The 12,872-nt window shown below is 42.3% G+C and overlaps 1 protein-coding gene across 2 annotated transcripts in view; it reads left to right on the forward strand.

Annotated features, from left to right (window-relative positions):
* The window catches only part of TAF6 (TATA-box binding protein associated factor 6), a 1,437,250-nt gene that overhangs the window by 646,664 nt on the left and 777,714 nt on the right, over window positions 1-12,872 (forward strand). For both annotated transcript variants that reach the window (XM_044077259.1, XM_044077258.1), the window contains one exon: window positions 6,938-7,080. In XM_044077259.1, coding sequence (XP_043933194.1) covers window positions 6,938-7,080 — 143 coding nt within the window. The remainder of the gene's footprint in view (window positions 1-6,937; window positions 7,081-12,872) is intronic.

The raw sequence follows: 12,872 nt of genomic DNA on the forward strand, positions 1-12,872 counted from the left end.
GAAATACTTATCCCTGCTGAATGTAATCTCCCTGTCATCTCAGATGTTCAAGTGAGAGCCGCCCTCAACAAAGCTAAAAACACAACATCAATGGGACCTGACTGTATCCCGGGTTGCGTGCTACGTGAACTCCAAGAGGAGCTAAACCCGCATATAAAAATGCTATTTAACCTTAGCCTTACTACGGGATATGTACCTGAACACTGGCGTACAGCAACAGTGGTCCCACTCCACAAAGGGGGTACTTCTACAGACCCTGGGAACTACCGCCCCATAAGCTTAACCAGCCTGGTCTGCAAAGCTATGGAAAGAATCATCATGGAACTCATAAACAGAGACATAGGGGACCTACAGACACTTGACCCCGCCCAGTTCGGCTTTGTGAAGGGCAGATCCTGCCTTTTGAACCTGGTTGACTTTTTCGAAACAGTCACTAGAGCCATTGATGAGGGCAAAGCAGTCCATACAGCCTACCTGGACTTGGCTAAGGCCTTCGACACAATACCCCACTCAGGCATCATAGATAAGCTCAACAGCTTAAACGTAAACCCTTATGTCACTAGATGGGTTGCAAACTGGCTAAAGGACAGAACCCATAAAGTTAAAATCGCTGGAGCAATGTCAGACTCAAAGCCAGTCACAAGTGGTGTCCCACAGGGATCTGTCCTGGGACCCCTCTTGTTCGGCATTTATTTCTCAGATGTTAAAGCAAACATGGGAGGGTTGTGGCTGACAAAGTTCGCAGATGACTGCAAACTAGGCGCCATAGTCGATACACCAGCGGACACATACATCCTACAAAAAAGCCTCACAGAAATGGACAACTGGTGCCGGAGTCATGGCCTTAAACTAAATGCCAAAAAATGTATAGTCATCCCCCTTTGGGAAAACAAAGTACCCCCAAATTATCACATAGACAGCAACCCACTGAGTACGAAAAAAGTAATCAGAGACCTAGGGACCCAAGTCGACAGCGACCTCTCATTTGACACCCACGTTGCCAAAGTGGTTAGAAAAACATTCTACCTTGCACACCTTATCATGAAGGGATTCACATCCAGATCCAAGGATGTCATTGTACCCCTATACTCCTCCCTCATCAGACCCATGATTGAATATAATGCCCCATTTGGTATGTACCTCACCCGGCATTTGCAACAGCTAGAGAGACCACAAATGTACCTCACCAAGAGGATCAAGGGTCTCCAACATACGTCTTATTCTGCCAGACTAAAGAAACTCCAGCTGTATTCAGTAGCATACCGCCTGCTCAGAGGTGATCTCTGCCTGACGTACAAGGCCATGTCCAATCAGGAACTGATGGACATGCTCCACCTCAAAAAATCTAAATCCATCAGAACCATGAGAGCTAAAGACTTAAACCTCGGTACAAGTATGAATAGGACATGCTGGAGGGATAGATTCATAACCCAGAGGCTTCCCATGCTCTGGAACAAGATCCCAGTTCATGTTAGACAGAGCCCCTCACTGACTCTCTTCAAGAGAAATCTTGATGAGTGGATGGGAGATCGTAAGTTTACCCCAGGGGTCACATCTGTGTCACTACTAGACAGGGGCACAGTAAACTAATTCTATTATATAAGGGGACCTTCACTGTGTCACTACTAGACAGAGGCACAGTATTCTAAATCTTTTCTGTGCATTTGTGTACCATTTCATGGGGTGGCGAAAGCCACATCACTATGGCTAGGCTTACAAATGCCCCAGGGCAGATAGCCTAGTACTAAACTATGAAACTAAATATATCTGAATTTTTATTACCATTAGCAGTCTTGCATTCATTTTTGCAGTTAAATTACGTGGTTCAAATCTCACTGAAAAACATTAACCTGTAGAAGTAACTCACATTTCTTTATGAAGTCTTCACTATTAAAAAAATGCTACATTAAATAAAACCCAAAGACACTTGCATAAACCTTACATTTCCTTTTCCAGTAAATGTGGGTGTAATGCATTCACGGACATGGAAATATCCTGCAACAGTATGTGCTTGTGTATACATGCTTGCATGCATTTATAATTATTTATGCACAATTCTGCACATATCAATTATAGTGAAAGCACTGCAAAAAGATTGTTAGAAGTAATAGAACACATTAGGTTTTGTACAGTACACATTTTTCCTTGTGTTCATCACAGTAAAATACCTTTTTATACTCTGCATCTGAAGGTTTGTCATCAAAATAACAACATCAGCATTAAATAAAGGTCCACACTGTATTCATAGAGATGTAAAAGAAAATAAACCTGGAGTAAAACTGTCACGTTAGAAATTTGTGAATCATTTGGCTTATAGCCAACATATGGAACTTGTATAAAAAACAGCTGTATTCAGTTTTCATACCAACACATTTGCAGTTGGTTCTTGTTTAAATGTGACTGTTTTAAAATGCCATTATGCATAGAACCTATGAAAAGAAAGATAAGGTTATTAAAATCCAAGTCCCTTTCTGTGCAAAACTTTCTTCTCTTCTTTCCTCTCTTGTTTCAGAATGCAGTGTCTCTGCATACAAATAATTCTGTCTGGAGCTTTAGGATTTATGGCACATGAGCTGAAAATAAGTAGAATGCAGTCTTCTCAGGCAAAAATATATGTATAATGGATTATTTCCTTTTTAAACTGTCCAGATGCAGTCTTTATCTGGGAGTTGAAGCACTGAAAAACCTTGTCTGGCAGGTTACTGTCTTCTGTTTTAAATTGCAATGCGTGTCTTCCTTGGGCAACTCAAGACAACAAGTTATGCACTGTAATAGTCCTTTGGTTTATAACAAAGCAGTACTATGAGCTTTTTGATATAGATTCATAGGCAAGTACTAGGCTATCGGCCCTAGGGCCTATATAAGCCTAGCCAAATGAGGTTCTCTGGCTTTTGCCACCCAAGAAAGTTATTTTCCTGTGCGCCTGTCGAGCAGAGCCACAGCAGTGATCCCCGGGGCGAATTTCTTATTTCCCATCCAATTGTCAAGATTTCTTTTAAAGAGGGCTAATGAGGAGCTTTGCTTGACATGAATGGGCAGTCTATTCCAGAGCAAGGGAAGTCTCTGGAACAGGAATCTATCCATTCAGCATGTTCTGTTTATTGTGGTGACAAGGTTTAGGTCCTTGGAGTGTGTGGCTCAGAGAGACTGGGAGTTCTTTAAGTGTAGCATATCCATCAGGTCTGGGTTAGACATGGCTTTGTACGTTAGGCAGAGGTCGTCTTGGAGTAGGCAATATGTGACGGAGTAGAGCTGGAGTTTTTTGAGTTGGTTGGTGTATAGCATCTGTTTGAGGCCGGTAATCCTCTTAGTGTGATATTTCTGTGGCCTTTCCAGCTGTTCTGGATGTCTTGCAAGGTACATGCCAAACGGGGCATTGTATTCTATGATGGGTCTAATAAGGGATGAATAGAGTGGAACGATTACCTCTCTTTTTCTGGAGGAGAACCCCTTTGTGATGAGGTGTGCCACATAGAAGGATTTCCTGACTACTGTGGCAACATGATTATCAAAGGAGAGACTGCTATCCACCTGTGTCCCAAGGTCTCATCACATTTCCGGTGTTTAGTAGGCTACCACCTATGTGGTAGTTCATGGGTATGGTATTTTTCCCAAAGGGGATGACGGTACTCTTCTTGGCATTGAGCTTTAGGCCGTGACTTTGACACCAAGCATCAGTCTCAGTGAGGCCTCTTTGTAGAATGTCCACATCCTTAGGTGAATCGATTATGGCTCCTAGTTTGCAGTGGTCTGTGAATTTCGTTAGCCAGAGGCCACCTGTATTAGCATCAGAGGTAGAACTCACACGAAGCTGCTTTTGCAATGTAGATTAATATCAGTAATAAATTAATTTCATTGTTGTGAAGTGTTTTTGCTCAAATTTAAGCATTCTTTTAGTCAGACCTTCTGGCAGTTGCTGTCAACCCTGCCATGGCAGAGGGATTTTTTTTATCTCTATATCGAGTGTCGTCAAGTGTGAATGAGTTGAAAGATGCAAACCAGAATGAAAGTTGCAACAAATCTGTTCAGAAACACTAAATGTAAGTACCAATTTTGAGTACTGCCATTCTGAATGAACTGACAGAACAGCTTAAAGGAGGATATAAAAAAATCATAGGACCAAGTGCATTATGGGAAGAAGGCTTAGCTGAAAAACAGTCAGATCAGTGTGGCCACCCAACCAAGCCATTTTGGAGGTAAAACAGATCATAAACTACTGAAAAGTGCAGCAGAAACATTGGTACTGGATAGGGCATCAGAGCAAGGGATTCCATACATTGCATTGAATTGTGTTTCATCTACTCATATTGTAAATGTAAATTCTTTCCTTTCATTGAGCTTAACTTTAATCAAACAGTGGTGTAAGCAGGTTTTCCTTACCTCATTGTTGTGCAGGCTGCATGGTGAAGTAATTTCAGTCATTTGTTTTTCTCCTCTGTTGTACAGTCTTGGAGTAAGTATATCTTCGAGATATGAGAGCACAGTGCAGATCACTTTGCAATAACCTTTTTGTGTGTACATGCTTTTTGACGGAGTGGGAGATTGATGTAATTTTTTTTATTGATAATGGTTATAAGAGAAGCTTTGCTTCATTGAACTGATATGAAGTTCAGAACATTTTTTTCAGTTTCTAGTTATAGTGGCCCTTCAATGAGACAACTGTGACTCCAGAAAATAAGGTTGAGGTATCAGTTCTGAATTGTTGGAAGTTGAGTAGAAAAGGGGTTAACTGAATACTGTCATTAAGATATGGACTGGAGGTTTAAAGGTGGTCCATTCTGTTGCATGTGCTGTATATGTAAATGTGTGAATATTAGCTGCTCTGTATCATCAACTGCATCAGTGGAGTTATGCAGGGTGATGTAGTAAGAGGGCATGGATTGTATCCTTCATCTTCGGTGATGTAGTAAGAGGGCATGGCTTGTATCCTTCATCTTCTGTAAGTGAATTTTAGAGAGGCCGACCTGCAGTAATGCTGCATATTTTATGTTAAGGAGGCAGACTTGCAGTAGACACTTTTTATGTACATCATGTTTACAGCTTGATCTGATTCTCAGTGTGAAAAAGAAGCAATGTGTGGCATATCATTTCAGGAAAAGAAAATGTGAGGGTACGTTTTTGGTAGGAATATACAAGGTGGAAAACTTGGATGATGCATGGAATTTTTTTTTTTTGTCTTAGAAAGTTTTGTGAACAATTGTAAAAAGGCGTCGAGGTCAGAAATGCCTGAAAGATCAGAAGGCAGTGGGCTCTTCCCACATGAGTTGCATGGATTAACCCCCCCCCCCAAAAAAAAACTGACACTTTACCGCAGCATTTTTTTTTGGGGGGGGGCTGTACTTCTGTGATACCTTGCTTCAGGTGAGATTGTAAGCTAAGGTTCCCTCTGCCAAAGCTGACGACAGCTTGATTAGATGCTAAACATCCCATAGCACTTAATTAGAAAAAGAAGTAGAGGTATTTTCTCAGTAAGTAGAGGTATTTTCTCAGTGTCCTGGACAAATTCTTCCATCTATATTAACAATGTTGGCCTTCTCTGAAAATCGGACACAAGCCTAGTGGAAGGAATACAGTCAATAAATGTAAATCATTACTTTAAAATGGTGAAAAACCTCAAGGATGCATGGAGTAGACAAATGACATTTCTTCTGGTAGATGGAGGTGGGAAAAAGCTGTTGCTTAAGTAGAATTTGAACGCATCCAGAGGGTAGGAAGACAGGCAGGTTATATGGGTCAAATGGTCATTGGTTGCTGTCAGAATGTTTCTATATTGCGTCTGCAAGACATTGATTGTATATTGTTTCTGTATGGTTGCAATACCGGTTTTCACTGCATTGAATTCATAGGCTGGTTATTCCCTAGCTATTTCTGTATAGGACATGACTTCAGTGAAGTATGGCAGTTTTTTTAAGTAACAGTGATGGCCTGATTTAATAATAATGCTGATGTCTAGTTAAGTAAATGTTGTCTTTATGCATAAAATAATTAGTGCTGCTCCTTTAAGTGTGTATTTTGTTTTAGTTACAATTTAATTTTTTTTAATATGGTTAAAAATGTGTCATATAAACACATGTATTTTCATTTTATCACTCACTGACATGATCTTTCAAGTCAACAAATAGTGTAGTGATGCATAAAATGAAGGAAGGAAACTTAAACATTCAGTCTCTTTCTTGTCTATACAGCCCAAGTTGTCATGTGACAGGGTTTAAGGACTGATTGAAGCATAGCTGCTGCTTTGGCTTGAAATCAAAGTATGTTTTATTTTGTTTTTTCTGTCCCACCCTTTATGATTTTTTTTACTTATATTTTATTTGTGGAGGGAGCAAATGTTGAGTGGTTGGTCTCACTACATTGTATTTTCTCAGGGAAGGAAGGAGACTAGTGATATTCAGACTTACCAGGGGTACTTTGGTCAAGAGCCCAGAGGAAATTCTACTTTTTTCAATGAATACTTAATGAAGTCTATTACATCCATCTGGGCTGTGGCATTTCAGGCAAATAGTAACTTGGCTTAACATGCCATACAGAGGATGCACCTTAAGAGTACTTCCCCTTCCTTATACCATACTCCAGTATTAATACTTGCTTGGGTACAACTTCCAGGCATCTGCCACCTGTTCACCGACTGAGTGTAAATTTAGTGTACTGCGAATTTTCATTAGAAATCTCTGTATTGACTTAAACATAGAATATAATTTTTTGTTGATTGTCATCCCTTTTCAAACTCCTTTTTGATGTTTCCATTAGTCTGTACATTTACTTTATCCAGGTAATTGTCATTGTTGCATGTTTTGGTAATTCACGGATCTTTATTATATAGTAACTTCCTTTTGGGCATATATGTAACTAGTTGCACATTGCTTTTCACTTGTGTTTTATTCCTTTGTTATGTCTGATATTGAATCTCCTATTTTTTTTACCTTCTGTACTGTAGGGAAGGAGAAGAAAATACCTTTACTGGAGGGAGCACCAGTAAAGCTCAAGCCACGAAGCATCCATGAGTTGTCTGTGGAACAACAGTTGTATTACAAAGAGATCACAGAGGCCTGTGTGGGATCCTGTGAAGCTAAGCGAGCTGTAAGTAAATGTGTTGTAGAATTTGTCATAGTCCCTCTTCTGATTTGTATTTATTTTTTTCATCTTTTGGGGTATAGTGCTGTCAGATGTACATACCCTTTCTTCTCCCCATCTCCTATGTACACATGATGGTAGCCTCACACAACTCTTGTAAAGTAATAGGCATACTTTTTTTTAAAAATGGAAATACAAATTATTAATTTTAAGGTTTTGTGTATGAAGACCCTTCATTGAAAAGATTTATATACAAACTAGAATAAACAAGTAATTTGAATTATTCTTTACACAGTTGGTTTCATAATTTTTTGTGCCTGTTGCTTTATTAAAGTTAATCATTTTAATAATTTTCTTCAAAAGTTGTTTTTATTTGCACCATCTGTGTACACTGTACATTGTTTTATTACCCTAGATGAAGATGCATAAATAATTATCTTAAAATAATTTAATGGAAATCATTTTGTCAACAGTTCACAGATGCTGTGTGTGTGTCAGACTTGCAATGCAAGTGAATAAGGATATGGAATGAGGAGATTCATTCTCATCAAGCAGTACTACTGAAACTGCGGGCTGATGTTCATCGTGCATACAACTGCAGTAATCACAGATGGGTTCTCTGCCGTCAGGCGGGTCCTCGGTCGGCCGAATTCCAAAGTCTAGGTCCGGCGTCGGTTGTTGTCGCTTTCTCTCCTGACGTCAGTGAGGCCGGAGTATATAAGACACAGCCGACGCCATGTTCTTCAGTCTTTTTTGCCGTGCACTGCCCGAAGCAGAAGCAGTTCGCAAGTGCCGGTCGGCCAGCTCCTGAATTTACGAAAAATTGGAAACCGAAGTCTTCATTAAAGCTAAGTACCCCGTTGGGGAAACTTTTCTTGCCTCAGACCGATGTCAGAAAAAGTTAACAATTGTATTTCTTGTGGGAAGCAAATACCGCATAAGGATTTCCATTCCCTTTGCATACCTTGTTTAGGCCCAGACCACGATGTCTCGGGCTGTCGCTTTTGCACTACTTTCAATAAATGCACTATTAAGCGTTGGGCGGAGTTCGCCCAACACTTTTTTGGTAAAGCCTTTGATTATAAAATGTCGTCGGAGACTCCGACTTCAGTTTTGTCCAAAAAACGCAAGGACAAGGACCGACACGCGAGGTACGCGGTCCCCTCCGACACCACGCCAAAACCGGCTACACGTGGTCCAGTTCTCAGCGAGACGCCTATGCAGTCCCTGACTACCGACGACACTTCTTTGGCGGTGTCTTCTGTAACCGAGACCGCAGGTACCTCGGCCCTTACCCAGACTACAACCACCGAAGCCACGGTGAGTGTCGAGCCTCCTAATGTGGACAGGTCCACTTCCACCCATGTTGTCTTTAGACCCTCATCTTCCTTTTCCATTAAGGCCTTTACTAAATCCAAATCAGCCAGGCATCTCAAGAGGCCTGTTGCACAGGGCCCATCTCCAGGTCCCATGCCTAAAAAGCAGATGCTTAAAATGGCTGGGGATTTAATTACTCTTATCAGGGGTTCCCAGCCCCCTCCAGACAAGAGACCCAGAGTGGAGGAAGATTCTCCCTCTTCTGATCAGGGCTCCATTTTTTCAGAGCATTCTGATGTAGAGGAACACCCTTACTCCCCTTATGAAGATTCGGATGCAGAGCAGTCCATTCCTTCTGTATCTCCTCCTGAGGATTTTTCCTTTGGGGAAACCTTGCACACTTTGAGGGAACACTTCCATTGGGAAGGTCAAGACTTTTCTGATTCCAAGAAAAGACTTAGGGAATTTCTCTTGTTACCTCAACACAGACCTCTGGCGATACCTCCTGTCTTGGACATACTTGATGATGTTTATTCGGAGGCTTGCCTTAATACGGATTCCCTCCCTCCTGCCCCAGTCAAGCCTGATAGGTACTGCAGAGTTCCTAACTCTCACCAATTTCTCTACAAAGGCCATAATGCTGACCCTGAAACCATTTCTCAAGGCCCCAAGGGAATGAAGGCCTCTACTGCTAAGAACCCACTACCTTCCGAAAGAGAGTCAAGATCCTTAGAAAGGTGGGGTAAAAAGGTATATACCTCGGCCACCCTAGCCATGAGGACCTTAAATTGTCAGTTTCATATGCTTAAATATCAGCAGTTTCTGTTATCACAATTAAGGAATAAAATGTCTCAACCTGAACAACCAGATTTGAAGGAGTTGCAGGATATGATGCATAGTGCAGAACAAGTGGGTAAACACACCTTACAATGTGGCTATGATGCCCTAGAGGCCTCAAGTAGAGCTGCTGTTACAGGATCAGTCATTCGTAGGCATGCCTGGCTTAGGGAACAAAGCTTGCCTGATCATGTGAAAGCAAAACTTCTAGATGCTCCTTTACAAAAGGATGTGCTGTTTGGTACTAATGCTGAGGAGATATTACGGAAAATGGAAGAAAAAGCCAAATCTATGCAAATTGTCAAAGCTTTTCTACAGGTTCAACCACCACGTTTTAGCAGAAATTGGCCTTCTAAAAACTGGTCCTTTCCAGCCACGGACAAGCCCCAAAGAGGTATATACAGGCGCACAAGGGGTAGAGGACAATCACACGGATCATATAGAGGCAGGCAATGGCAAACTCCAGCACCAAGAGGTGGCGAAGACAGTGCACAACAATACAGGAAACAAACTCAATGACTCCCTCCTTTCCATGCCAAGCAAGTCTCAGCTGGCAGCACCCTTGGGAGGAAAGCTGGCATTATTTATAAGAAATTGGCATATTGTCACAACAGACAAATGGATCCTGGACGTTATAAAGAGAGGCTACAGATTTCATTTCCACACTCTTCCAAAAATGAGAGGCATGCCAAACCTGCCACACAATCAAAGGGCAGAGGCACAACTACAAATTTCAAAGCTCATAAACATGAGAGCTATTCAAGAGGTACCTACTCACGAACAAGGTCAAAGTTTTTATTCCAGACTATTTCTGGTACCAAGGAAAGGAACCGACTGGAGACCCATTTTGGACTTCTCCATCCTAAACACATTCTTACACGTACCAAAATTCAAGATGCTCACATTACAGCAGCTTCTTCCCATGCTGGGCAAGGAGTTTTGGCTGGTAACATTGGACCTCAAGGAGGCATACCTGCATGTCCCAATCAGACAAAGCTGCAGAAGATACCTCAGATTTCTTGCAGGTTCAATCCACTATTATTCTCTGCATTGCCCTTTGGCTTATCTACTGCGCCCAGAGTATTCACGAAATGCCTGGCATCAGTGATTGCCTACTGCAGACTTCAAGGGATACAAATTTACCCTTATTTGGACGACTGCCTGATCCAAGCGGACAGCAAGCACATACTTCTGGAACATTTGGCTTATGTAACACGGTTACTGCATTCTCTGGGATACACAATCAACAAAGAGAAATCCAGGCTAACACCATCTCAGAAAATAACTTTCCTGGGCGCCAACTTGGACACAAACACCCAGATGGCCTATCTTACGGCAGAAAAACAGGGGCAACTAACTCAGTACTTCAAAATACTAGCAAAATGTACCAGGCTTACTGCAAGGAAAATCCTGCAGGCTCTGGGCTTCATGGCATCGTGCATTCTTTTAATCCCATGTGCAAAGTTGCATATGAGGAAACTTCAATGGTACCTAAAAAACCTATGGTCTCAACACAGCCACAGTTTGGAAACAATAATGCCAATAATTCCATGTTTGCAAAAGGAATTTCTGTGGTGGGCCCAAGCATGTCAAACAAACACAGGTCTCCCATTCTGCAAGCCTCAAGCAAATCAAGTCATCACAACAGACGCCTCAGATTACGCCTGGGGGGGCGCACATGACAGACAGGTGCATTCAGGGCAAATGGTCCCAAAAGGAAAAGCACCTTCACATCAATCAAAAAGAAATGCTAGCAGTGATAAATGCAATTGCAGCTTTCAAGGACCTCCTGCATCCAGGACAATTACTGATAAGAACAGACAACACCACAGTAATGTGGTACATAAACAAACAAGGAGGAACACATTCATACCCACTGTGCAGACTAGCCATGACACTTTGGAACTTGGCTCTGGAATGGCAAATCGAACTTCAAGCACAGTACTTGCCAGGAGTGGAAAACAAGCTGGCAGACAATCTAAGCAGAAATATGACAGATCCACATGAATGGAAGTTGCATCCTCAAGTGTTTACAAAGATAATCCAAGCGTGGGGGAGGCCAGACATAGATCTCTTTGCCTCCCACAGGAATCATCAATTGGAAAAGTTTTGTTCAAGGACCTTTCATCCAAAGGCCTGGAGAGTGGACGCCCTTTCATTCAGTTGGACAGCATGGACAGTGTACGTCTTCCCACCTCTGCCTCTTCTGCCCAAGGTGCTCTTGAAAGCAAGAGCAGACAGACCGAAGATGATACTGATTGCTCCAGACTGGCCAAGGCAACACTGGTACCCACTCCTGAGGAGCCTAACACATACTCCTCCTTGGTCCCTACCTCTAATGCCTCTTCTGCTGACTCAGCACAGCTACAGAACTCTTCACATTCAGCTGAAAACACTCAATCTCGCTGCATGGAAAATTCCTTAACACCGCAACAGACCCTACTCCCCAAAGGGGTGCAGGGTGTCATTTTAGAGGCCAGAAGGCCATCTACTAGAAAGGCTTACTCCGCAAAATAGAAACGGTTTTGCTCTTGGAATGAGAAAAAAGGCCAGGGCCCTAGAAAACTGAATTTGCCTCAGGTATTACAGTATCTAGCTGAGCTGCTGAACAGTGGACTTTCATTTTCCTCCATAAAAATCCATGCCTCAGCCATTTCTGCAGAATTCAACATGGATCCACCCTTATTTTGTCACCCACTCTTAGGACAGTTCCTCAGAGGGGCTAAGAATATATGACCACCAAGGAAACAACCAATACCAGCCTGAGATCTTAATTACATTCTAGAAAAATTAACATTGCCTCCCTTTGAACCAGCTGCCTCAACAGATTTTCAATATTTGTCCTGGAAAACAGCTTTCCTTCTGGCCATCACCTCAGCTCGTAGGGTTTCGGAACTACAGGCCCTCATGGCTGTGCAGCCCTTTCTCATCTTCCATCAGGACAGGGTTTCCCTTCGAACCAACCCGTCATTTATGCCTAAAGTGGTATCCAGGGTAGCTTTAAATCAAGCCATACACTTACCTACCTTTTACCCCAATCCTCAAAACAAAGGGGAAAGTCTGCTACACTCCAGAACAAAGCCCTTCAGGAAATCAGAACAACTTTTTGTGTCCTATGCTGTAGGGGCTCAAGGGAAGCCAATTACCAAACAGACAATTTCAAAATAGATAGGCCACTGCATACGGTTTTGTTATTCCTATCATGGAAAATCTGTCCCTACAGGCATCAGATCCCACTCCACCAGGGCCACAGCTACCTCTACAGCCTTCCTCAGAGGAGTTCCTACCAAAGATATTTTGGAGGCAGCCACTTGGAGTTCTGTGCATACCTTCACAAAACACTACCACCTGCCTTTATATTCCAAAACTAGAGCAGGCTTTGCCACTGCTGTGTTGCAGGGCATTCTGGCTCATCCCAGTTCCACCTAGTGGCTACCACCCTGTGCGTAGCTTTGGGATTCTACCCATCTGTGATTACTGCAGCTGTATGCACGATGAACATAGTACAGTTTTGTACCTACCATAAATGTAGATGTTAGAGTGCTAATACAGCTGCAGTACAGTTTTCCCTCCCTCCTTCCCCACTTGGTCAAGGCCTAGGGACTAACCCCTTTTCATACAACCTGACTGGTTTATCCTTCTAT

This window comes from Protopterus annectens, chromosome 7.part0, assembly GCF_019279795.1.
Source record: "Protopterus annectens isolate FY-2018-M chromosome 7.part0, PAN1.0, whole genome shotgun sequence".
NCBI classification, from domain to species: Eukaryota; Metazoa; Chordata; order Ceratodontiformes; family Protopteridae; genus Protopterus; species Protopterus annectens.